Raw genomic sequence first — 27,768 nt, forward strand, 5'->3', positions numbered from 1 at the left:
GTGGTGCTGAGGGATATGGTTTAGCACCAGACTTGGCAGATTTAGAGAATGGTTGGACTCAATGATCTTAAAGGGTCAACCAAAATGCTCCCACAATTCTAAGAACAGTTCCCATGCTCTAGGCTGACTGTCCTCCAGGCAACATCCCTCAGTGTACCTAGCAAAAGGGCATCATCAGGGAATGATTTTCAGTGCAGGTGACTGTGTGGGCTGCTGGCACCATAACGGGAGCCCAGGTAAGTGCAGCAGACAAAGAGAGGAGTCAATACCTTACGAATGGTTTATATTTCTTACCACAGCTTGCACAGTGTCACAAATGTCAACCCCCAGGTGCACAGTATGCTGTGCAACACAGAACGACCAAACAACTCCCCCAGCAGCAGGCATTCCGAGCGCACGATTCCCAGGTGTCAGCACAGTGGGCAAGCTCTCCTTCCAGCCAGCTGCTGTGCAGCAACGGCAGCCAAGGGAACAGCATCAACTCCACAGATGCTTGCTTTGCCTCCAGATGATCTCGAGCATCCTTCCGTCCTGTCCCCTGTTCAGTCTTTTAGCTCTCCCCCGGGATATACAAAGATACAATAAATACATTTCTGATTTTAAAGGACACTTAGACAAGTCATGAGGATTTATGTGAGTACAGTACATTTGAGTGCAAAAAAAGTTAACTAGTGGCTAGTCATTGATATCTCTTCTTGTCTATGGTGTTGGTCCCAAGCACCACCAGAACATGGGTTGTTCTAAAAGCACAGCTAAAGCACAGCTATGGGACACCCATTTGGTCAAGCTAGCTGGATGTCAAAGCGCAGGATGCCTCCTGCTTTGCTGCTGCCGTCTTCCTCTCCCCTGACCCCGTGCTGATGTTAGTCCTGCCTCTGGATCACTGCACAGCCCCACAGCACACACCTTCCCTGACACACACATCTGACTTGATGGAGGGCTCAGCTGCACGTGGTCCTGTAGGAGCTGAACGCTCAGAATCTCCCAAGAACTAGCTCTTAATAAAAGCAAAAGGGACAAAACACTCCTGACTAAACTCACCCAGACTCCTCCCTGAGCCCAAGTATTCCCCTCCAGGAGCAGCTGTCACTATGCAGCCAGTCAGCTGTCTGCAAAACACAACACAACAGCATCCAAGGTCTTCCAGTGTCTGGACATTGGGCAAAGCAATTTACTAAACCTATTGCAGCTGACTTACGTTTGCTTCCTCCTGAGAATCTCCCACTCTGCTCCACAGATTTGCCTCTATAATTCTAATAAGTTTTACATGATTCCTCCCTACCCCCTCCATCTTCCCTAGGCACTTAAAGCTTACAGTTTTCTGAATAAATAACCACAGTAACCATACTGCATTAAATAAACCATTGTCTAGATGATGAAATACATCACCCCCTGAACGGCAGCCTGTCCATTGAAAACCTTCAGCAGTCTTGCGTTGTGCAATCCTGAGCAAAGATTCTACTCCAAACACATCAAACCTAAAATGAGCCCAACACACATCCTGTGCCCAAGCAAAGGGCTGTGAGCACAGAGGTGACCTTCAGAAGACTCCCTCCAGTGCCAAACCTTTGCTTTGGAGAAGTAAACCTTGATCTCAGACAATGTAATCTTAGTTTCACAAACGTGCTCTGAATACGTGAGTGTGACTCCATCCATCATGCAGCTACTCTGTTGCTGAGAAATCTTTACAGAGACAGTTTGGTCCTGTTCCTGTGTTTAATGGATCTGAGATTTTCTAACAGACAATGCAGGGAAACTCAAGTTTCTCTCCCAAAAAGTCTTTCGTCTGTGGAGCAAATTCAAAGAAGATCACTCAATTGAAGTAAGATGCTCTGTGCCTCAACATATGAGGAGTGAACTCCTTTCACAGACTGCAAAGAAATCTCATAGCACTTGACTCAGCTTTAGCAAAGTAGCCAAGAGTTCTTCCCACTGTCAGATCCAGCCACATCACTTCCCTCAGCAACTCCAAACTCTTGGCTTCCCTGCTCATGTTGCTCTGTGGTGTAGTTGTATGAATATTCTTTATATAGTTAAAAGCTTGCACTGCATCACATTATGATCGTTAAGATGAAGGAAGTCCTACTTTTGAACTTCTACTCCAGCGTTTCCCAGGTGAGAAGCAGAATTCCATGCAGGAGATTTGATAAGATGAGGGCCCCTCAGGGCCCTGCAGCAGCAGGCTGAGCAGCATGATCCAACACAAGGCAGTCGCCGTCTGCATGGGGATCGGATGGTGCTGGAGGTGTCGGTGCTGAACAAGTTCTGGAGTGCCCAGAATCTGTTTGGCTTGGAGGCTGTCTTGCTGAGCTGGCTGATGAAGCGCTGCAATCCTCACTGGTTTTCTAGCGAGAGGGGAGAGGACAACATGCACAAAGTCAGGACAGACCCTCAGAGCACTGTTCCCAGCAGAATACTACCCCCAGGATGCATTCAGGCACTTCTGAAAAGTCACAAAGCACTGACTCTGAATGCCCGCAACAGAACAAATCAAACTCAAAGCAGCAAAGCAAAAAGTAGTACATTGAAATCCAGAGGACACCAAGAGCAAGCAGACAGTCACTTACCTTCCATCTCTTTTCCTAACTGCACTTTCCCAAGAAGCATGCAAAAAACAAACTTGTTGTGTTTCAAGGGGACAAAAAACCACAATTAACTGGACTTCAAAGTGTTCAGACAAGATCATTCTTTTCACTAAACAATTCATAGCTTTTTATGCTTTCCTCAACAGCTCCCTCCCCAAGACACTGCTCAGCCTTTCTGCAGTGCTGATCGACCACTCCATCCAGTCCACTCAAACAGGCCTCACCTAAAGGACATGAAGAGCACATGGCTCAGGGTGAAGCTGCAAGCCTTCACATTCATGCACTGCACATCACAAGGGTGGTGGGACACTGCAACAGGTTGCCCAGGAGGGAATTGAGGCCCCATCTCTGAAGATATTCAAGGTGGAGCTCAACAAGGCTCTGAGGCAGTCTGATCTAGTTGAGGATGCCCCTGCTGACTGCAGAGGGGGTTGGACTAGATGACCTCTGCAGGTCCCTTCCAACCTAGACTGTTATGGTTCTATGACATAAATTATTTGTTTTGCACTTAAGAACAGAAAATATGACAAGGATTACCCTCTGCTTGAAGCAAGCAGCAGCAAAACCAAGCCAAAATCTCAACGAAGATTAAGTACGTTTTGTCACTAAGTCCATTTCCTGTGCACTGACCCTCCTTCCAGATGGTTCATTTTCATTTAGAGGTGGCTGTTTAACCAATTTAGTGAAAAAGCTGGGCAGATCTGGTTCTAATTTTAGTATTTTAGTTATCACCAGCCTAAAATAAATGACTATGCACAAGCCCTAAAATGTTTTGGAGCACCTTTGTCCTTTCAGGGCACTGGAAGAGGGATCAGAGATTTCTGGAGAATATGGATGATAGATAAAATAGTACTGTGGGGTGCACTGAATTTCAGCAGATTGACAAGAAGCCCCACCCCTGGAGGCATTCAAGGCCAGGAGGGATGAGGCCTTGAGCAGCCTAGTCTAGTGGGAGGTGTCCTTGCCCATGGCAGGGGCATTGGAACTGGATGACTTTCGAGATCCCTTCCAACCTTGGCCATTTTATTCATCTAAGAAACTACTTTTCTATCAGCACTGTATACTTTAAGGAAGGAAAGAACAATGAAGACCTCATGTGCCACAGAGAACAGACAGGAGAGCCCTTCTGGCCTCTACCTAGCTGTCAGAGAAGCAGCTGGGTGATGTCCAGCAAGTATGGACAAGTTTCCCTCAGACAACACACAACTACAAAACATTGTTTTTCTGGACATCTTCATCATGGAAGTTCTGTGCAACTGCTTTCCCCTGATTTAAAAGGGGGCAGCTGATGCTAACCACCACCCTGAGGACATTCACCAGTGGGATGCAGAACAGTTTGGCTGGAAAAATTACTTTAGGTGTCACAGACCATGTGGGATCTTCAGAATTACTACAAAAAATAGCTTCTTTGACTCAGGGAGCAAAGCCAAACACAAACCCCAACCAATCTAAAGCAGATGTGCCTATAAATATATCTTTAAGCATAAAGACAAATAAAGGCAGGAAATGGCTAAGCAGGTGAAATTCCTCCAAGCTCTGCTCTGCTGATTCATGCTGCTGTCCCAAATGACCCACTTCTAAAAGCAGCAGTACTGGAAAAAGCATTTCTGTGTTCAGGTCTGGCTGAGTACGTAAGAAGGAACCTCAGCCACTCCCTTCCAGACAGGCAAGCACCATGGTTTTAACATCAACCATGCTGCTCTGAAGCTTGCACTGACAGCACTTCTCCACTTTGCTTCGGCAGCATTCTTCAGCTCCATTCTGAAAGGCATGGCCAAAGCATTAGGAGATAGTCCAAGATCCATCCTGATGAAGTTATTTTGTGTGAGAGACTGAAGAGAAATGGTGTAAGCAAGCACCAGCAACCAGGGATTTTATAGATCACAGAATGGCTCTTATCTGGTGAAATTCTAGGTAAAAAGGAGACCCCAGAAGTCTCTGTATCCCGTCAGTGGTTGTCTGGAACAGCTACTTCAGCTACCATGCAGCCAAGGAAGCAAAACTGAACAGAAGTCATTTTACACCCTGTTAAGCAGCTGTACATCCCTGTGTTCAATTACCCTGTACACGTTGCAGAATGCATAATCCAGATTCCAAATCACATGAAATCAAATGTCAGCTTAAAGGGAATTCAAGTCCAGCCCAGCCTGTAAAACCATGCCTTTCTAGATCTCTCCCTCTCCTTCCATATTCAGGAAGATAATACTTGCAGAAAGTAATTCCTGCTGTCCTATACATAGAAGCCCACTCTGGTTCACACACTGGTTCAACTGCTGTGTCACAGCTCCAAATTGTTACAAGCTGACAGAGGATACCTGCCAGGTGCTAACACATTTACACAGCTAGATGGGTTTTTGAGCACCTAGCAAATACTTGAAAGGTTCCTGTAGATTAGAAGATTACCTGCAAAGGCTGATTCTCAGATGTTGGATTGGTTTTAGACAGTTTAACCATCTCTTTTATCTGGTAGACAGCATAAGCTAAGGTGACCCAAGGAGAAGAGCTGATGCCCCAGGCAGGCTTGTTCACATCCTCTTGCTCTTCCTGGTGTTTTGTTTTCTTCAGAGGGAGTCTGGGCTCAGTTCGAGGCACGGTATCTTCTGCTTGCTGCTGTACAAGGTCAATGGTTGCTATGGGAACAGGACTGGAAGGCACTGGGATCCTTTCCGCCAGCATTGCCTTTTCTGAAGTTTGAAACAAAACAATCAGTGGCAAGGCAAACAAATTTACAAACCCCACCAAGCTGCCAACCAACACAGAATGGTTCTTGCTTTCAGAACAACCTGAATGGTTCTGTGCCTAACATTCAGTTTCTGCTACTAACAATGTGGCAAGTTTGAACGTGCTCTTTTCTTTCTGTGACTAAGGTCACAATCTTTACAATGCCAATCATTTAGTGCCCTCTCCCAGTTTAACATATGCATGTAGGGAGAGATGGCAATTCCTCCTGGCTCTGCTGAGGGAACTGCCAGTGTGATCTAGTGGAGGATGTCCTTGCTGACTGCAAGGGGATTGGACTAGATAACCTCTGGAGGTCCCTTCCAACCCAAACCATTCTATGACTCTATGAACGCGGCTATCACTATACTGAAGGCAGAGCACTACAACAAGGAGCCAGGAGTGAGACTTGCCACAGCCTGGTTAATGAAGCACCACGTGGATGTCACCTGCCCTGCAGCCTGCAGTGTGATGTGTTAGAAGTCTGCAGAAATAGGAGGTGGTTACAGAGTGTGAAGTGCTCCATTTCTTCCCAGGAAGCTATTAGAAATCCCTGCTTTTATGTTACAAAAACACTGGCTGCAAACAGGAACCACCTCACAGGGCAAGGCTGCATGGCTCTCATCATCAAAGCAGCCATTTCTGGTCTGGACATTTCTAGACCTACTGATCTGCCTTCCTGAGAAAAGTTGTACTACACCTTCATCTCTTTTTCTGAGAAGCAAACTATCCCTCCAGAGCTACAAATGGAGTTCTGCAGTTTGTGAGAAAGGAACACAAGTAGTGAGTGACCTTAGAGGAGACAAGGTAGCTGTCACAGTTTCAGGGGAAAGGATCTGAAGAACCTTTAGATATAAGGTCTTCTGATAATCTGAAAGAGTTTTCACAACTATCTTGAAATACAACCCGTGAAATGACTCTTGTGACCCAACACAATGTGCCTTACACCCTGAAAAGTAAGGGTACTTATACATGAGAAGGAATTATATATGAAAAGGGATGGACATGAATACAAACTAAAAAGAATTAAATCACATCCTGGGCTGCATCAAAAGCAGTGCAGCCAGCAGACTGAGAGAGACGATCCTGCCACTCTGCTCTGCACTGGTGAGATCTCACATGGAGTGTTGCACCGGGGTCCCCAACACAATAGAGGCATGCACCTGATGGAGCAGCCACCAAGATTCATAGAGTCACAGCCTGGGCAACCTGTTCCAGTCTCTCACTGCCAAGAATTTCTTCCTAATCTCCAGTCTAAAACTGCCGCTCTCAATCTTAAGATGATCAGAGAGCTGGAGCATATCTCCCATGAAGACAGGCTGAAAGAATTTGGGCTGGACAAGAGAAGGCTTCAGGGACATCTTACAGCCATAGGTCCAAAGAGGACCTACAGGAAGGCTGGGGAAGGACTGTTTAGAAGGGCTTGTGGTGATAGGATGAGGGGCAGTGGTTTGAAACTGGAGCAGGGCAGATTTAGGTTGACAACAGAGGAAGGTCTTTACAAGGAGTGGTGAATACTGGAACAGGCTGTCTAAGAATGTGGTTCAGGCCCTGCCCCAAGAGACATTCAAAACCAGACTCGCTGTGGCCCTAGACATCCTGATGCAGTTGGAGGTGTCCCTGCTGACTGCAGGATTGTTGGACAAGATGACCTTTGAGGGTCCCTTCCAAGTCGATGCAATCTGTGTCTGTAAGACACTGCTGGGCATTTTCAGTAACAGCTCTGTGTTCTCTACCAGTCTGCAGAAATATTTTCTCCTAGTAGAAATATGTTACTCCTTAAAAATATCCTATTTTCCTCAAAATTCTAAAGTTTACAGACTTAGATAGTACTGGGTATTTTAAGCAATGGCTGGATCTTCTCTAGTAGTAAAGAAGTGAAGGGACTAATCCTGCACACATTTGACCACATGGCTTAATTTTGACTCATCCAACTGGTCTTGCTGAAAGCAGGCTCATTACTGCCATGCTCAATTTTAAGACACACACTGTTAAGGTGGGAGGTAGTGTGAGAGGTTCTCCTCCCCATCTACTCTGCCCTGTTTAGACCACATCTGGAATATTGTGTACAGATCTGGACTCCCCAGTTCAAGAGGGACAGGGAACTACTGGAGAAAGTTCAGTGGAGGGCTATGAGGACACTCAAGGGACTTTCATCTCTTAGGATGAAAGTCTGAGAGACCTGGGGCAGTTCAGTCTGGAGAGGAGAAGGCTGAGAGGGGACCTTATCAATGTTTACAGATATCTGAAGGGCAGCTGTCAGGAGGATGAAGCCAGATTCTCTTCATTGATGATGAGTGACAGGACAAGGGGCAATGAGCGTGAGCTCAATCATAGGAAATTTCATCCTAATAGGAGAAAAACTTCTTTACTGAGGTTGCTGGAAGCCTGGAGCAGGCTGCCCAGAGATCTTGTGGAGTCTCTTTCTCTGGAGAGACTTCAAACCCACCTGGACATGTTTCTGTGTGACCTGCCCTAAGTGGTCCTGCTTTGGAGTGGGGTTGGACTCTTACGATCTCTGGAGGTGCCTTTCAACCCATGACATTCTGTGATTCTGTGTGTATCAAACAGAAACCAAAGACTGATGCAAACTAACTGGAGTGAGGCCACTAAGAATAAGCTATTCTTTTGTAGGGTGATGTGTAATGAATCAAAAGTTGATGACAAACTAAAACCGCAAATATCCTACTCATCTTTTCATTTTTTGCCACTATCATTGGTGAAGAAATTGCTATAAAAACAAATATTTGAACAGCTCTGTAGAAGCAACTTAGCAACTAGCTAAGGGCAATTAATTTAACATCCACCTAACAAGAACTAACCATTTTATACTCAAAGCTGATGTTGGAAAGTAACATTTGGGTAAAATGCAGCTCACAAATTCATTTCTTGAAAGATTTTTAGTTTTATTGCCTTCTAAGAATAAGATTTATGGTAAATACTTTACTTTGCACCATCATACTTAATTTCTGATTAGCCTTTATATTAATAAAGACAGACATGAAAAGGTTCCAAGTTCCACCTGAGGGGAAACTTCCCAGGTGCCAGAACAGAACTGAAGCAGCTATAAAAGTCTGTGTTCTCTGAAGCCATCTCTACAGTTTCTGGCAGAAGTGTTTTGCAGTGATAGAATGAGAACATACAGTGGTCAAAGTGACCTCAAAAACTGAAATGACTTGCTACAGCTGTTAGGAGCAGCCCAAGGGATTCTCAGGACCAAAAGGACCTATGTTATGCTTTCCTCCTATTGACATCCAAGAACTCAATCTTGTCCTTACAGCAGCAGCACACCACTTCAGTTTCTATCACTGCTCAGGAAAAAAGGTCTCACTTGCAAACAAAGTTTTGTGAAGACACCAAGTATACAGAATGGTAGCTGCAGGGAGCAGGTTCAGAGATACCTTTTTTCACCAGCTCTGATTTTGTGGTGTTTTAGTGACACAAATATTTACCTTCTTCTTCATCAGGAACCAACAGCCACTGGATCAGTGCAAACAGCAGAAGGATCACTAAACAAGCCATCCCTATTCCTCTGAACGTGGCAGCAGGACCTGTAATGAAATTATTTTTCTTATTCTCCTTGGAAAATCTTCTTACTTACTAAACTGAGTCAGCACTCTATGCTTGGGTGAGCATTGTCCCGTGCAGACTCTTATTAGCTTGGTTCATTCTACTTTCCTCCCGCAACGTTTCTCCAACAGGCTTTGTAAAGGATTTTTAAGCAAATAATTAGATTCCCATTTGTTCATCAAGAGGCTGCACAGTATCAACCTGTTCTCTTGCAAAGGATTCATTCATCTTACTTAAGGATCAGGCTGAAGCTTTGCTCAGACAACACTAAAAATATCTAGGCACAACATAGCTAATCAATCTGTAAGGCTGACAAGACAAAGCCACAAACACTCTGCTCTGAATTCAGTACTGACCTTGCTTTGATCAGCAACCTGGGCTGAAGATCTCCTCAAGTACCTCCCAGCCTAAGCAGTTCTATGATTCCATTACTTAAAGTCAACTAGTCTTTAACACACAACAATACCTTAAACATAATGTAGCAGTTTAAGGCATAGTGGAAAACTCCAATAAGAGAAATCAGGACTTGCCTGAAAGTTCAGTGCAGGATGTAAATAAAATATAGCACCAACTGTAAAACAGTAATAATGATCAAATCTCCATTATTCACTGATTTGCTAAGAGGGATACATTGGCCACGTATAAACAATTTCACTCTCTTAGGCTCTGGCTCTTTTACTGTTCTTTGCCTCCCTGACTCCTCCACACCATGTACTAACCTTTTACTGACAACACATGAGCCTTGCTGGTTTTCTATTTGCGGGGAGAGAAGGTGGTGGTGGTGACCTGTTCTAGGCTTTCTTTAACTAGGGTGATGGTTTGTGTATTACCTGCCCCCCCCCCCCTTAAGAAAAATCACCCAGGCTAGACTCAGACAGATGGAAATGAAAGAATGAAGCTATATTTACAGCTTAGCACAATCTAAAAGCATATATACACAAATATATACAGTTATATACAAATTAAAAGTAACACAGAAACACAATACCTCTCCCAATTAAAAGTAACACAGAAACACAATACCTCTCCCAGAAACAATCAGTGTCTCCAGGAGGGCTCCCAACCCAACCCCCCTTTCCCCTCCCTCTTTCTCTCCCTTCAGAAATAACCAGCTCAACGCACATATATCTCACATGATTAATCTAGAGATCTGAGGTGAGATGTCAAAAAAAAGACGGGAAGGAGGTTAGAGGAAAAAGGGGTTAGGTGCATTAGAGATCTAAAGGCAGAATCAGCCAGAGAGAGCAGACTGCCAGAAAGAAGGTGCAGCCCAAAGTGAGAGCTGAGCAGTGTGTGTGTGAAGTGCCCATCTTATCTATATCTTGACTAGCTGCATTTCTCAGCAGAAAACTGAGGGACAGAGATTACTGTTTTTAACTTTCTTCTCACAGCTAAGGATTTAATTTCTCTCAGTAAAAATTAGCCTCAAACGAGTACAGGGGAGGATTTGATCTCTGTATTATTTCTGAATTGTACATAATTGTAAATCCAGGTAAATATATTTTGTATACATGCTTGTAAATTTAGCTTTATCTAACTTGCAAACCATCTGAGCTGGCCTGGTAAATTTTATCTGGGGAGTGACTTCTCAAACCCTCTACACATAAATAAGTTTAAAGCTGGTAGCTGAGTAAAAGCAAAACTTCACCAAATAAATATTTCAAGACAATTTTTTCTTACCAAAATAATTGACCAGAACTCCTCCAACCATAGCCCCACATCCTCTGCCCAGGCCCAGGTGGAGCCCTTGGAGAATTCCCTGGGCTGATGTTCTCAGCTCCGGTGGCACTGCTGCACTAAGGTAGGAGATACAAGCTGCCCATATAGCCGCGTGTGTGACACCTGGAGAGAAGAAACATTGTGAAGAGCACAGGGTTCACGGCATGCTGCCATCACCTCACAGCAGCTGGAGCACTCCTGAAGAGAAACATCACAAAATCCCTTCACTGACAAATGTCTGTGAGGCACAAACCAGCTCCCGCTAATGAGTTTCTTGCAACCAAGCCACACAACGACTCCTGTACAGTCTGGCAATAGCTCTTTCCCCCTCTGAAATCATCTCACTTCTCTTCTTGAGGCAGAGACCCTAGGAAGACGAAATAAAGCACTTGTCTTTGCCAGATTCCTCGTCCCTTCAAGAGTGACGTAGGGGGGTTTGAAATATGGTCCTGATTTCACAAGCTGCAGCCAACTACAGAATTGGTGCCTCTCAGCAGTTTCCTTATTGCCACAGTGAAGGCACTTGCAAAGGTCACAAAATCCAATGTCAGAGATGTCATTTCAGAGGCATCCATCTCACATTAGGAAGAAATTCTTGACAGTGAGGGTGGTGAGACACTGAAACAGGTTGCTGAAGGGAGGTTGTGGATGCCGCCTCCCTTAAAACGTTCAAGGCCAGGCTGGATGAGGCCTTGACCAAGCTGGACTAGTGGAAGGAGTCCCTGGCCATGGCAAGGGGTTGGAACTAGATAATCTTGAAGGTCCCTTCTAACCCAAACCACTCCATGAATCAGTGAATTTTGGAGGCAAGAACGAATCCTCTCCTTCCCTTCTTGCTCTCCATCAAAACTAACCTCCCCCAAGCAAACTCTCTTTGAACTCAACACCAACAGAAGGAGAAGAGTTAAAGGGAATGGCCATCAGCACACAGGAAGATGCTGCAGGTGGAGCAAGTTTTTGAGTGCCCACATGGTGGGAAAAGAACAGAACAGGAAAAGACAGGGTCATGGAGAAGCTGGATAAACAAAATAGCTTTGTAGCTCGTCACACATTCAATAAGCCTGAACTATTTTGCCACCCTCAGACTGAGTGGGAGCATTTTTTTTCCTTATTTGAGTGGTATTAAAAACAGATCCTCACAGCTTACAAAAGGTGAAGTTCTACTGCCTCAGTTTGAAAAAATGCTGGCATAAGTGATGACTCAGTCAACATCTTTCTGTCCTCTGCACTTGACGTGCTACTGAACAGCTGGACACTCAGGCATTATTTGGGCATTTAGGCTGAAGACTAATTAAAAAAAAAGAAACCATGTGGGTTTGTAATACACTCCCAGATTAATCTGGATTTTGCTTAGCTGCAGAATGCTAAATAGCACTGTGTGGTATTGAAACAGCTCAGGCACAGATGTGTCAGATGTCCTCGAGGCTCATACAACTCAATTTCATTCTGCATCTAAATGCAAATGCCTCAAGCTTCGGGCTGGTAAAGGCCACCTTCGTACACTGCACAGCTGGGTCTGGTAACGGTCACAGAGTCACAGAATGCCAACCTGGGAGGGACCTGTGTATCACCTTGGTAAAAAGTACAATTCTCTCCCAAGGATGAGGGTGTTTCACCTTCCCACTTGCAATTTAAGGCTTTAAAACCCACAGGTCTTTGCATGCCAACAACTCAGAGTTTTCAAACTCACTGAATATTGACACTTTTTTAATGCAGGGCTGTGTGTGCACTGAAAATCACAGCATTATAGAATGGGTTGGGTTGAAAGCAACCTTAAAGATCCTCTAATTCCAACCTCCTGCCATAGGTGGGGATACCTCCTACAGACCACTATGCTCAAGGCCTCATCTACCCTGGCTTTCAAGAGTTCAAGGCTTGCAGCCTCCACAGCTCCTCTGGGCAACTTGTTCCTATGCCTCACCACCCTCATGGGTATGAATTTCCTCCTAACGTCTAATCTAATAGCAACCAAGAACTATCCCAGTAAGAAAGCAAAGCCAGTCTAACACAGATAATGTGGGTTTGTTTTCAGAAGGGTATCAGTTAGTGCCAAACATTCCATTTTATCAGCAGTTAAGGAGTAAGTTAAGTTTTAAAGCCAGGCAAATCAAACCCACATCCGAAACGATTTGAAGCATGAAGAACAATATCCCTGTATGTGTTTGGAAACAAAAGGCCATAACTCAACTAACAGGTTCCTAGATGTTTCCACCTTTCCCAGGCAATACACATAGAAGAGGGTGTTCCCACTTCACAGACTCATAAAATAGTTTGGACTGGAAGGCACCCCCAAAGGTCATCTAGTCCAAACCCCTTGCAGTCAGCAGGGACATTCACCACTAGATTTGCTTAGAGCCTTGCCAAGATTCACCTTGAATATCTCCTGGGATGGGGCCTCAACTCCCTCCTTGGGCATCCTGTTCCAGTGCTCCACCACCCTCATGTTAAAGAACTTGTTCCTAACATACAATCTGGATCTGCTCTTCTCTCATTTCAAACCATTGCTCCTCATCCTATCACTGCAGGCCTTTGTAAACAGCCCCTCTGCAGCCTTCTTGCAGGCCCCCTTCAGGTACTGGGGCCTTGGATCACCCTTGTGGCTTCCTCTGGACTCACTCCAACAGTTCTCCTACCCAAGAGTTGGGAGCCATGGGGAGAGGTAAATTTATTTCAATAGATATATTCTAACCTTTGTCAGTGACAGACACAAGCATTTTGCTCTCTAAACACAACTCTGTTGGAGCATAAGTGGGAGCCACTTCTTGCTTCGGGGTTTGTTGGAGAAGTGTCAAATAAAAATAGCTCATTTTCAGGTTACCAACAGAGCTATGGAATTTAGCAAACCCCTGTTAATGCAACTGAGGAGCTGGCATAGCTATTAGCAGGGAATTTGGGCCATGGCTTTGGGATAAAAAATTGCAGCTAATGAGCATAGCAAAACTTCACCGCCAAGTGCACGGTGAAGACAACTGCTTGTGTGTTCTGAGCCTGATGACACCTGCACACGCTGCACACTACACACATCAACCTGCAAGGGTGTCTCGACATTTTCAGTTGTTAAGCTCTTTTTTTTCCCATGCACTGCATGTGCAAACCAATGCAACAGACAGATTCAAAACTCTGAACTACAGCGTTGAAGTCTCCTCATTTGCTCCTTGGCGCACTTAAAGAGTCCTCCACAAGCCAATAACAGCCAGCAACTGGAACACAGCATGGATCTTACTACAATCAACAGAGGTCTGCAGTCATCCTCCAGAAATCATTCTGTGCCCTTCTGCACTGCACATGGGGACAATCCTCCTTGTACTCATAGAATCACAGAATGTTTGGGGTTGGAATGGTCCTTCAGGATCATCTATCTAGGCCCAGTGCCCTCCCTGCCATGGACAGTGATGCCTGCTACCAGACCAGTATGCCTCCAGCCTGGAGGCCTCCACAGCTTCTCTGTATACCCTGTTATTATCACGGAATCACACAATGTCAGGGACTGGAAGGGACTTGGGAAGCTCATCCAGTCCAGCCCCCCTTCCAGATCACACAGGAACACACCCAGGCAGGTTTTGAATATCTCCAGAGAGGGAGACTCCACAACCCTCCTGGGCAGCCTGTTCCAGTGTTCTGTCACCCTCACAGGGAAAAAATTCCTCCTCGTGTTTAAATGAAACCTCCTATGCCTCAATTTCCACCCATTGTCCCTTGTCCTGTCAATTGGGCACCGCCAGCAGAGCCTGGCTGAATCCTCTAGGCACTCACCCTTTACATATTTATAAACACTGATGAGGTCACTTCTCGGTGTCCTCCTCTCAAAGCCACAGAGTCCCAGCTCCCACAGGGTCTCCTTGAGAAAGAGATGTTCCATTCCCTTGATCACCTTTGTGGCTCTGTGCTGGACTCTCTCAAGCAGTTCGAAGTCCCTCTTGAACTGAGGGGCCCAGAACTGGACACAGTACTCCAGATGTTGTCTCACCAGGACAGAGTAGAAGGGCAGGAGAACCTATCTCGACCTACTGATACACCTCAGAATGGCATTGGCCCTTCTGGCCACAAGAGCACCTTGCTGGCTCATGGTCAACCTTCCATCAACTAGTAACCCCAGATCCTTTTCCCCTTTGCTGCTTTCCAACCGGTCAGACCCCAACCTATACTGCTACCTGGGGTTGTTCCTTCCTATGCCTCACCACTCTCATGGGAAAGAATTTCTTTTAATGTCTACTCTAAATTGAGCTTCTTCCAGTTTGAAGCTCTTTGTTCCGTTGCAGAAACAGTAAAAATAAAAGTAAAATCTTTCTAAAACTCAGCTGAAACTGCTGTTGAGCTTAAAATCCTTCCAGCTGATGGGACTGGAATTTAACACAGGATTTGGTAGCCTGGGAAGAGAGTTATGGACCATTAGAACAGGGACTTTGTCAAGGAATTTGTTTAAAAGACCTATCATTTTGATGCAGCCACCTGGCACCTACACCTTCTGTTCAACCTGTTCTTCTCTTTTTTTTAAACACTCCTAACTTAAATATGCAAGACAGCTACAACTCCTACCTCCCCCTCTCAAAAAACTCACTGAACAAAACAAAGAGCTTCCACCTCACCACATTTCATATAAGGTGTCACCTGTTACAGGATTGTAGGATGATTCTGGTTGGAAAAGACCTTTAAGATCACCGAGTCCTACCAAGGCTGGTGCTAAACCATGTCCCTTAGCACCACAATTCTGCCTCTTCTAAATGCCTCCAGGGATAGGGATTAAATCCTGGGCAGCCTCTTCCAGTGTCTGAGAACCCTTTCAGTGAAGATGTTTCTTCCAATATCCAACCTAAACCTTCCCTGGTGCAGCTTGAGGCTGTTTCCTCTCCTACTTGCTCCCAGGGAGAAGAGACCAATAGCAGACTCCTTTCAGGTCACTAGAATCAGAATCACCATAGAATTGTCAGGGCTGGACGGGACCTCAAAGATCATCTAGTTCCAACCCTCCTGCCATGGGCAGGGATACCTCACACTAGATCAGGTTGCTCAGAGCCCCATCCAGCCTGGCCTTCCAAGACCTCCAGGGACGGTGTTGGAGAGTGAGGTGGTCTCCCCTCAGCCTCCTTTTCTGCAGGCTAAACAACTGCAGTTCCCTCAGCTGTTCCTCACCAGACCTGTTCTCCAGACACTTCCCCAACTTTGTCGCCCTTCTCTGGACCTGTTCCAGCACCTCAGTGTCTTTCTTGTTCAGCACCTCAGTGTCTTTCTTGTAGTGAGTGGCCCAAAACTGAACAGAGTTCTCAAGGTGTGGCCTCACCAGTGCCAAGTACAGGGGAACAATCACTTCCCTGCCGCTGCTGGCCACACTATTGCAATCCAAGCCAGGATGCTGTTGGCCTTCTTGGCCACCTGGGCAGACTACTCGCTCATCTTCAGCCAGCTGTTAGCCAACACCCTTTTCTGCTGGGCAGTTTTCAGCCACTCTTCCCCAACCCTGTTGTGTTCATGGGGTTGTTGTGACCCAAGTGCAGGACCTAGCACTTGGCTTTGTTGAACCTCATTTCACTGGCCTTGGCCCATTGATCTGCTGAACCTTACCTATACCAACAGTTTCAGTGGATGTGTAGGAAGGAAAGCAGAGCTCACAGAAATAGGATTTGGGAACTGCTGCAAAAGGAATGAATCAAAATGGTTCAAATCAGTAAGAGCAAGGAATGCAAAAGCACAGACGGGGGCAAAAATTCAGCAGTGGTTCTAAATATATGCAACTTGCATGTCCCATTCAGCATCACTCAAATGACACTACTGGAAGGTAAGCAATGGAGTGGCAGTAATTAAGACACAGTGTACATATGGACTTCACAGACACTAACAAACCATGGATGAGGCCTTAAGCAACCTGGTCTAGTGGAAAGTGTCCCTGTAACAGCAGAGAGGTTGGAACTAGATGACCTTTAAGATCCCTTTGAACCCTAAACCACTCTATGAATCTATAAATCTATGGTAAACGCAGGGCTGAGGAGTGCCTGCAGAACACAAAGAGGCTTTGGGGCCCAGAGTGCAGGGCTGTGTGTGCATGTGTGTCTGTTTTCTTTCCCAGTTTCTCATTGCTGACTATAAATAACTGCACATGGCAAGATTAGCCCAAGAGTCCATGATTCAGCGCTGACTAGATATAGAAAGTCTGGCTGATATATTTATGAGAAATAATTATTTTGAAGGTCTTCTTTTTTTTTACATAGATCTCAAATTACTCAAGACTACACCCCACAGAAACTCACCAAAACAGCTCCCTCGCAGCCTTGCTGTAAAATCAAACCTACACATATTAAGCAACTCATGTTGAAATTTGAGCTGAATAAAACCATGATTCAAAGTGAAAGAAACTTCTGTCTCAGCCATGAGGCGGCTGAGGCCTCATCCCTGGAGATGTTCAAGGGAAGGCTCAATGGGGCTCTGGGCAACCTGATCTAGTTGAGGATGTCCCTGGCAAGGGAGTTAGATTATATGATCTTTAGAGGTCACATGCAGTCTGGGTGATTCTATGACTATGGAATGCTTCTAGGCACAAATTTATGGCTGTATTGTGAAAACACAAGGTTTTTTTTTTAACTCTATTATTGAGCTGAGGTGTCTTTGAAAGAGGATTACCCAGAAAGGTAATATCCAAATCTTTCTATTCATCATTTGTTCCCTGTGGATGTTTTGGCAGACAAGAGTATATATAACACATACACATTCTTCAGGTTCCCTGCAGTATTTTCTTCTTTTCACACTTAGTATGAATGATGAAGCAGCAATTCAAGAGCTGAGGCTTGGAGTTTAACAACAAAATTCAGAAATCTCCTGTTGTGGCAGATGTAATACAACAAACTGGTTTTGTTAGCAGGGTGGAAAGGAGCCAGGACACAAATTTCTTGCTGTGCATATGGAAAGATGGACACAGTGCTCTCCAATGGCCATTTTAGAACTAAGGTTAAATCAACTCTGCAAAGGTTTCTGTAAAACTAGCAGAAAACATTAATGCCAAGTAACTGAAGAGATAAGGACAAAATACTGGCTTTAACAGAGAGGGTAGCATTCATTTTAAGAGCAGGGAAAACATTTTCTGCACTTAAAATTTCTTTTGCAAACTTGCAAACTCAAATCTTTCAGTATTCTTCAGGGACGAGGAAACAGAAAGAAAATAGCCCAGATGTCTCCTGGGTTTGAGAAGTGGTACCCATTGCAAAGGCACCAAAACTGCTGTGAAATTGAAGTCAGAACAATTTAAAATTGCAGTGAAGGCTTTAAAGACTTCTTTGACTTGAAAACAGGGTGGAAATTATTTTTTCTGTAGATTACACCTCTGTCTTTCTAATTAAATCACAGGGCAAGTAACTTAAAGAAGCTCTATTAACACAGACAAAGCTAGTGAAAAGAGGCCACAAGGATGGTCTGGAGGCTGGAGCATCACTCCTCTAGGGATGGGCTGGGAGAGCTGGGCCTGTTTGGCCTGGAGAGGACTTTTGAGAGACCTCAGAGCAGCCTTCCAGTACCTGAGAGGGGCTGCAGGGGAGCTGGGGAGGGATGTTTACATGGGCTTGTAGTAATGAGACAAGTTAAAAGGGCTTTGAGTTAGAAGAAAGGAGATTTTGACTGAATATTAGAAATAAATTCTCAGTAGTGAGCTGTGAGACACTGAAATAGGTTGCTCAGGGAGACTGACAGGTTGGACTCGATGATCTTGAAGGTCTTTTCCAACCTGGTTAATTCTGTGATTGTGAATGCCTCCTCCCTGGACCTGTTCAAGGTCAGATTGCACAGGGCCTTGGATGGTCTTGTGGGAGGCATCCCTGTCTATGGCAGGTCCCTTGCACCTCAAACCATTCTATGATTCTCTGAAATAAATCCTCCCTAAGATATTAAATATATATATATATATAGTCTAAAGGGTGATTGAACACTACCCTCAACAACTATAAATTCTTTTAACCGAGCCAGAACGATGCAGACTGTGCTCCTTATTTTGATGGCATCCTTCCAAGAACTGCGACCTTCTGCAAGTAACAAAGCTCCTGTTCACCACCAAACAGGATCTGCAGTAGGTGTGTAGCCAGCTACTGCCTCTGCCCCTTTGTTTGGTTAAAGGGTGTGTTGGTCTCAGTCCTGTTTGAGTATACACAGAACTGTGCACAATCACATGCAACCCCACCCTTCTGACATCAACTATTTCCCTAAGATAAACAGTTTAATGAAACTGGGTACTCCAGGGTATTCGTGGGCAAAATAAATCAAGAGAAATACCCAATTTGGACTTAATGACAGTTTGCTTGAACACAGGAACAATGTAGGCACCTGTCTTACAGGGGGTAGGGTGCTCTGCACTGCCTTACCTTGAAGCACTTCCATCGGGAGAACAGTCCAGGCGTTTTCCAGATAGGAGATGTAAATGTATCGAGCTGTATTGCAGGCAAGGCCAATGTACAGCACTCTAAAGTGAGGAAGGAAGGAAAAGAGAAGTCAGGACAGGAGGGTCACCAAGATAGTAAGAGGGCTGGAGCACATCTCCTAGCACTGAGGCTGTTCTGCCTGGAGAAGAGAAGGCTCCAAAGAGACCTCAGAGCTGCATTTTGATATCTGAAGGGGACCTACATGGAGGCTGAGGAAGGACTGTTTAGAAGGGCTTATAGGACCTGACTAAGGCATTTGACTGTCCCGCACGACAACCTGGTCACAAAATGGGAAAAACATGGACTAGATGGGTGGAGCACTGCTGGATAAGGAACTGGCTGGACAATCACATGCAGAGAGTGGTGATCAACAGCACAATGTCCACCTGGAGACCAGTGCCAAGTGGTGTCCCTCAGGGGTCAGTGCTAGTACCAGTGCTGATTAACATCTTTGTCAGCGACATGGACAGAAGAATTGAGTGCACCCTCAGCAAGTTTGCAGATGACACCAAGCTGTGTAGCACAGTCAACTTGCTAGAGGACAGGGATCCATCCAGAGGGACTTGGGCAGGCTGGAGAGCTGGGTCCAGGCCAATCTCCTGAAATTCAACATGGCCAATTGTAAGGTCCTGCACCTGGGTCAGCACAATCCCAAGTATGAATTCAGGCTGGGTGGCAAATGCTAAGAGCAGCCCTGAGGAAAAGGACCTGGGGGTCTGGGCTGATGAAAAGTTCAGCATGAGCCAGCAGTGTGAGTGCAGCCCAGACAGCAACTGTGTGCTGGGCTGCAGCAAGAGCAGTGTGGCCAGCAGGGCAAGGGAGGGGATTCTGCCCCTTTACTCCGCTCTTGTCAGACCCCACCTGGAGTACTGTGTGCAGTTCTGGAGCCTCCAACACAAGAAGGACATGAAACAGCTGGAGCGAGTCCAGAGGAGGCCACAAAGATGATCAGAGGGCTGCAGCAGCTCTGCTATGAGGACAGGCTATGACAGTTGGGGCTCTTCGTCCTGGAGAAGAGAAGGCTTCAAGGAGACCTTGTAGTAGCCTTCCAGTATCTGAAGGGGGCCTACAGGAAGGCTGGGGAGGGACTATTAACAAGGTCTTGCAATGACAGGATGAGGGGTAATGGGTTTAAACTGGAAAAGGGGAGATTCAAATTAGATATTAGGAAAGGGTTCTTTCCAGTGAGGGTGGTGAGACACTGGCATGGGTTGCCCAGGGAGGTTGTGACTGCTTCCTCCCTGGAGGTGTTCAAGGCCAGGCTGGATGAGGCCTTAAGTGACCTGTTCTAATGGGAAGTGTCCCTGCCTATCTTGGGGGGGTGGCACTGGATGACCTTTGAAGTCCCTTCTGATCTAAACCATTCTACGATGAGGTTTAACGGTTTGAAACTGGAGCAGGGTAGATTTAGGTTGGACATAAGGAAGAAGCCCTTTACAATGAGAGTGGTGAGATACTGCAACAGGTTGCTCAGGGATGTGGTGAAGCTCCATCCCTGCAGACATTCAAGATCGGGGGGTGGCCCTGGGCAACCTGCTGTATTTGGTGTTCCTGCTCACTATTGCAGGGGGCTTGGACAAGATGATTTTTGAGGGTCCCTTCCAACCCAGTGCAACCTGTGAATCTGTTTGCACTTGACTCTTTTAACATGTTGCAATATACCTGCCTGCTCCAGAAATCAGTAGTACACATGCAGTTTGCCAGTCTGCTCTACACAGAATACATCAACTGTTCTCTTGCCCACTCCAAATGTATTCAAACCAAGGCTCAAGTTAAACACTCTCTTCAAAATCCTAATGTAAAAAAATCCAAGGGACAGCAGATCCACAGTTTTTAACTAAACATTAAACTTCACAGATTCATAGAATGCTTTGGGTTGGAAGGGACCTTAAAGATTATCTAGTTCCAACCCCCCTGCCATGGGCAGGGACACTTCCCACTAATCAGGTTGCTCAAGGCCTCATTCTACCTGGTCTTGAACACCTCTAGGGAGAAGGCATCCACCATGTTCCAGGGCCTCACAACTCTCACTGTGAAGAATTTCTTCCTGATCTCCAGTCTAAATCTGCCCTCCTCAAGCTTCAATCCATTCCCTCTCATCCTATTGCTACAAGCCCTTGTAATAAGTCCCTTCCTGGTTTTCTTATAGGCCCCCTTTGGGTACTGGAAGGCTGCTATAAGGTGTCCCTGGAGCCTTCTCTTCTCCAGGCTGAACAGCCCAAATTCTTGCAGCCTCTTCCCAAAGGGGAGGCTCTCCTCATCTTCATGGCCTCTTCTGGACCCAGTCCAGCAGTTCCATGTCCCACTTATGCTGGGGCCCTAGAACTGGACAAGTACTCCAGGTGGGATCTTAACAGAGTAGAGGGGGAAAACTGCCTCCTCCTTCTGGTCATACTTTCAATATTTCAGATAGACCTTTTCTAAGCATATTCAACAACTCTTCCAATCCTTTTTTCTAACTGTTAAGAGATTCACTCTTCCATTTTAATGTAAGCCTGGTGCAGGTTTTGATAAGATGAATTAATTTCACCCCAATTAATCTAAGTTGATAGCCCTGGTATCTGTGAACTGCTCAGAACTACTCTAAAAACACATCCCACAGAAGCAATATGGTTTACAACAACATGCCTGAGGATAAAACTTCACCATCCTGTTGAAAAGCAGCAGATGCTGCATCTCAGAACGAGGAGGAAAAAGCTCCTCTAACAGTTTTTAAACAATGAAGCGCAGGGACTACTTGTGAGAGTGCATTTCCCACTGCACTTTTACCCTGATGTCTCTTCCCCTTCCAGTTTTCAGATTCAGGTTAGCTCATCTCCAGGGTGCCTATGCATCCAGCAACCTTTGCCTTTTTTTAAGATGCATTTAGAAAACAAAGGTTTCATTCGAAACACCATTTTTGCTTGGAAAAAAAATGCCATTGAAACCATTAAAGATTCTATCTGAGGACAAGGATAATTTGTCATCCAAACAGTTTCTTGATTGACTCCTGGTTTGGCACAAGTGAAATAAATGCAATTGATCATTAAGGTGTGAGAATAGACACTGTGAAAGGGCTCATTACTCTTTGTGCTGCTTTCTCAGTTATCCTATAAAAGCAGTTAGTTATTCTCTAAAAGCAGACTGAAATTTATCTAGACTGAACTACAATCACAAAAACACAGCATGTTGTTAGCACCTGAGGTCTCCAAAGACACCTGCTGACAGCTTGTCATGGTAGGCCTGATAGGCTAAAAATGGGCTTATGCATGCCTTGGCTTGCCCAGGCATGCTTTTCTGCTCTCCTCCCTCTTCTGCGTGGGAGAAGCAATTGTGGGAAAGGAGGACTCTGGCTTGCCAGGACATGTCCCCCTCCCCTCCTCCTTCTGTGCTGGGGGAAGCAATCACAGGATGGGAGGGCGAAAGCCCTGCCTTCACCTAATGGTCAAGCCTGGCAAAGTGCCATTCTGATTGGCTAATCTGTGCCCAATGCCCCATCAGTCTCGGGCAGATGCTGATAAAAGGGATGAGCAGGTAGCACAGTGTGCTGCTGCCTTCTCTTTGCATACTGAATTTTGCCTGGAAACTCCACACCCTGGAGAGCTTACCAGGAACAGGCTCTAAATGCCTGCACACGATCAGCCTGCGTAACGAGTATGCCACTGCGCCAAGACCGCACATGGCATCGCATCCTGCCTGCCCCTCTGCAAGGCTTCTGCTGAACTGGCAATCAAGAGGAACCAGAGCAGAGGCTCTGCTATAGACTCCCAGCTTCCTGAGGAAAGAGCCTGGGAAACTCCAACAGCTTTGAGACTGCCCACAGCAACTCCTCCATGTGCTTTGGGTACTGTCTGATACTATTTTGTGAGTAAATACTTACAGCCTCTTCTAATTCATTAATTGCCTTCTGCCATGAGCAGAAAGGGGGTTCCTGTGTCCTCTAGCGGATAAGCAGTACAATTAACCACGTGAGGTATAACCAAGCACAAGAATCTCCTCTTCCAGTATAATGTTTGCATTTGGCACTTTAAGAAATAAATGATCTTGTTTTGCCTGCTTACTGCATGTATAAATTTCCAAGCTGTGTATTTTGGACCTTGTGAATAAGTTTTCTGGTGAGTTTAATGTTAATAAACACTTTTCATAGTTATTAATAATCATCGCCTGGATATCAAAATTAATACAGGTTATTAATTTTGATAATCTGTCACACAGCTAAGCTCCCACTGCCACATTTCCATCATGAAAGTGATATCAAAAAACCCAAACATTCACCACTAGAAGGCTGGGTTTGAGCATTTTGCCATAACACAGATATAGGGAAGTCAGTACCAGCAAGTTTGCAGATGACACCAAGTTCAGTGCTGCAGCTGATAAGACGGAAGGACAGAATGCCACTCAGAAGGACCTGGACAGGCTGGAGAGGTGAGGTGAGCTGAGGACAATCTTATGAGGCTCAATCAGGCAAAGTGCAAAGTCCTGCACCAAGGTTGGGGCAACCCCTGCTCTCAGTACAGGCTGAGGGGATGATGACATTGAGAGCAGCCTTGCAGAAAAGGACTTGGAGGTGCTGGTGGATGAGAAGCTACACATGAGGCAGCAATGGGCACCTGCAGCCTAGAAGGCCAGTGGCATCCTGGACTGCATTAAAAGAAATGTGGCCAGCAGGTTGAGAGAGGGGATTCTACCACTCTGCTCAGGTGAGACCTCACCTGCAGTACTGCATTGGGCATGGATCTGATGGAGCGGGTCATGACCCAAAGGAGGGTCACAAAGATGATCGGGGGCCTGAGAACTTCTGCAAGGACAGGCCAAGGGAGCTGGAGTTGTTCAGCCTGGAGAAGAGAAGGCTCCAGGGAGACCTAATAGCAGCCTTTCAGTCTCTGAGGGGGGTCTAAAAGAAGACTGAATTGGAACTGTTTACAAAAGCCTGCAGTGATAGAATGAAGGGCAATGGTTTGAAACTAGAGGAGCAGATTTACACTGGATATTAGGAACCAGATCTGCACCACAAGGGTGGTAGAAGACTGCAGCAGGCTACCCAGAGAGGTAGTCGTGGTCCCATGCCTGCAGATATTCAAGGCCAGGCTTGACAAGGCTCTAAGCAACCTGATCTAGGGAAGAATGTTCCTGCTCACTGCATGGGTGTTGGACTAGATGACCTTTGGAGGTGCCTTCCAACCCAACCCATTCTATGATTCTTTTACTTTCAACAGGGTAAGCTTGAAGGAAGTTCCTCCTCCCAACACATCTGACCAAGCCATGTTGCTTCCAGATAGATGCAAAGTCCATAGACAGCTGGTTTAAGCTGCCTTTAGGCAAAGCAAGTCCAAGCATTCATTGAAGAAAACATGGGAAGCCATGAAAAAAGTCAGTATTGCACAGTTAAGAAAGCAAACTTGTTCTTTGTGCTGTGCATCAGAAATGTCATCTCCCCTTTTAATTAATGCCTTCCGGTCCAAATAATTCCTTTCATAGCCGCAGCTTAATGGAAGTATTATACACAATGACTTTTATGGAGTGTATTGGGACACATCTGTCACAAAAGGTCAGCAAATACAGGAGGTCTGCAGACTCCTTTCCTCATTCCTCTACTAGTAAGGCCCAGAGTGATGCATGCTCTTTGGCACACAAAGCCATCACCTCACTACATACTTGGTTTTCTTTGTCAGCAGCACAGATGCAAACAGCTCTATGTTTAGGACTGGCTCTTGCCAACTTCATTTCACTTTTGTCCAGCAAAAATTTTGCCTGTGCACCAAGAACTTCCCATCTCAGCTGTTCCCTATCATGGCCAGACTAGAGATGTGAGGAGGTCTCTTCCTGCTTCACACCTTTTCCATCACCACGAACATGCTGAGCTATCTGTGCTTTTCTACCATGTTCCACTTGCAGAAAGATTTTAACTCAGAGCTTAAGAACAGAATCACAGAATCATTTTGGTTGAAAGAGACTTTTACCATCCCCAAGTCCAATAATGACCTAACTCTACCAAGGCTGGTGCTAAACCATGTCTCTCAGGACCACATCTCTTTTAAACACCTCCAGGGATGGGTATTTAACCTCCTCTCTGGGGAACCGCTTGGAGAACTCTTTCAAAGGTCCTTCCATATCCAACCTTTCATCCATTTCCTTTCATTCTATCACCTGCTGCTTGGGAGAAGAGGCCATCACCCACCTCACTCCAACCTCTTTTCAGGTAGCTGTAGAAAGCAAGAAGCTCTCCCTTCAGCCTTCTTTTATCTAGGCCAAACAACCGCAAGTCTCTTAGGTGCTCCTCACAAGACTGTGCTTAGACACTGCACCATCTTCATTGCCCTTCTCTGGACATGTTCCAGCACCTCAATGTCCTTTTTGGACTGAGTGCCCCAAAACTGAACCCTGTACTGAAGGTGTGGCCTCATTAGTGTTGAGCACAGGGAGACAATCATTCCCCTGGTCCTGCTTGTCAGTGAGCAGCAATTTAGTCAGGTGCTGCCTTTTGATTTGTTGGGGTAGGTACTGAGTTTGAGGTAAATTACAGTTTACCAAGCATTCTGCAATTAGGCTTTTGGAGGGGTATGTCATATCAGAACTTGGGTCTTTGCAGTGTCTTTTAAATAATGTATTTTTAACAACCACTTATGCTCTTCTGGATGAGACACTTAGTGCCATGGTCTGGCTGATTGGACAGAGCTGGGTGATAGGTTGGACTAGATGACCTTGGAGGTCTCTTCCAACCTGGTTGATTCTATGATTCCATAAATGTAAAATGCAAATGAACCCTGTGTGCAGAACCCACACATGTATCCTCTTCGATGTATGGGTTAAATACTTAAAGCACCAAATCTGCATTAATGTTAAAGGAATGAAGCTCCTTACGGCCATGACTACCAGCCTCTGCTTCCTATAAAAACCTTACATGCTGGAATCATGGTCAGAAAATCACATTCAAGCTTAACCTCAAAATAGAGGTTATTTGCAGAGGTTAACATCACCTTCCTACACTCCAGTGGCAGCCAGGAGAGCTACTATACAGGACACCAGTTAACAACAGTGCCTATATATTTTATATCCTGTTTTGTATGCTTTTCCATCACAGTTTCTGCTCAAAGAACTTCTAGCCTTCACAACACTTTCTCACGAGCTACTTGTCACTTAAATTTTAAATAACAATCTACTCTGTCTTCTCTCAGAAGGTAGGTGGTGGAGGCAAGATAAAAAAAAACTTCTAATATCTGCCTTATTCCCTCCCCTCATGAATCACAGAATCATAGAATAGTTTGAGTTGGAAAGAGACCTCCAAAGGTCATCTAGTTCAACCCCCCTGCAGTCAGCAGGGGCATCCTCAAATACATTAGGTTGTCCAGAGTCACTCATTTTGAATATCTCCAGGAAGAGGGCCCCAAGCACTTCCCTGGGCAACCTTTACCAGCATTCCACCACCCTCATAGTAAAAAAACTGTTCCTAACATCAAGTATAAATCTGCCCCTTGTCCTATCATGGCAGGCCTTTGTAAATAGTCTCTCTCCATCTTTCTGTAGGCCCCCTTCAGGTACTGAAAGACCACTATTAGATCTCCCCAGAGCCTCCTGTTCCCTAGGATGAATCTGTACAGCCACCAAGCAGCCTTCCAGATTCATCTGCTGACCTGCTAATACAGTACTGGGAACACAAGCAGCATGTAGAACATGCAAACAAGCAGTGCACCTGTGAACAAACAGTAAAGCTGATGAAGTCAGAAAGCAGAGACTTGCAGTCAGCAGCTCAATGTTCAAATGGAGACCAGTGACAGGTGGTGTCCCTCAGAGGTTAGTACTGGGACCACTAGTATTTAACACCTTTGTCAGTGACAGGGACAGTGCGATTGAGGCACCTTCATCAAGTTTACAGGTGACACTGAGCTGTGTGGCCTGGTTGGCAAGCTGGAGGGAAGGGATGGCATCCAGAGGGACTTATGCAAGATTGAGGGGTGGGCCAAAGCCAACCTCATGAAGTTCAACAGTGCCAAGTGCAAGGTCTTACACCAGGGTTGGGGCAATACCAAGCACAAATATAAGCTGGGTGAGCAGTGGCTTGAGAACAGTCTTGAGAAGGACTTGGGGGTGTCAGCTGATGAAAAACTCAACGTGAGCCAGCAATGGCCATTGGCAGCCCAGAAGGCAGCTGTGTGCTGGGCTGCATCAAAAGCAGTGAGGGTAGCAGGACTCTACTCTTGTGAGCAATGCATCCAGTTTTGGTGCCCCCAGCATAAGAGGGACATGGAACTGCCGGAGTGTATCTAGAGGAGGGCCATAAAGATGATCAGATGGCTGGAGAACCTCCCCTATGAGGATAAACTGGAACATTTGGGACTATTCAGCTGGGAGAAGACAAGACTCTGGGGACACTTTCTAGTGGCCTTCCAGAACCTGAAGGGCACCTACAAGACATACATAAAGGGACTTTTTACAAGGGTTTGTTGTGATAGGATGAAAGGGAATGGACTGAAGCTTGAAGAGGGCAGATTTAGACTGGAGAAGAAATTGTTCACAGTGAGAGTGGTGAGATACTAGAACAGGTTGCCCAGGGAGGTGGTGGATGCCTTCTCCCTCAAGGTGTTCAAGACCAGATAGAATGAGGCCTTGAAGCAACCTGGAAGGTGTCCCTGGCCACAGCAGGGGGGTTGAAACTAGATGACCTTTAAGGTTCCTTTTTAACCTAAAGCATTCTATGAATCAGGTTTTCTAATTAGCAGATGTTTGGCATGGTCATGCTTTAAATGGCTGGACAATAATTAAGAGTATTAGTTGGACAAAACCCAAACAACTGAAACAACTGTGAA

At 45.6% G+C, this 27,768-nt stretch overlaps 1 protein-coding gene across 8 annotated transcripts in view; it reads right to left on the bottom strand.

Annotated features, from left to right (window-relative positions):
* Positions 1-266: 266 nt before the first annotated feature.
* Positions 267-27,768, bottom strand: part of MFSD6 (major facilitator superfamily domain containing 6) — a 41,712-nt gene continuing 14,210 nt past the window's right edge. For 5 of the 8 annotated variants that reach the window (XM_064157784.1, XM_064157766.1, XM_064157775.1 and 2 more), the window contains 5 exons: positions 18,929-19,026; positions 10,554-10,715; positions 8,756-8,854; positions 4,989-5,269; positions 267-2,345 (listed from right to left, as the gene is read on the bottom strand). In XM_064157784.1, coding sequence (XP_064013854.1) covers positions 2,163-2,345; positions 4,989-5,269; positions 8,756-8,854; positions 10,554-10,715; positions 18,929-19,026 — 823 coding nt within the window. In that variant the 3' untranslated portion in view covers positions 267-2,162. Of the gene's footprint in view, positions 2,346-2,567; positions 2,620-4,988; positions 5,270-8,755; positions 8,855-10,553; positions 10,716-18,928; positions 19,027-27,768 lie in introns of all 8 variants that reach the window. The other 3 variants (XM_064157793.1, XM_064157801.1, XM_064157811.1) reach the window with 3 other exon arrangements.

Source organism: Pogoniulus pusillus, chromosome 2 (genome assembly GCF_015220805.1).
Source record: "Pogoniulus pusillus isolate bPogPus1 chromosome 2, bPogPus1.pri, whole genome shotgun sequence".
In the NCBI taxonomy this organism is placed as follows: domain Eukaryota; kingdom Metazoa; phylum Chordata; class Aves; order Piciformes; family Lybiidae; genus Pogoniulus; species Pogoniulus pusillus.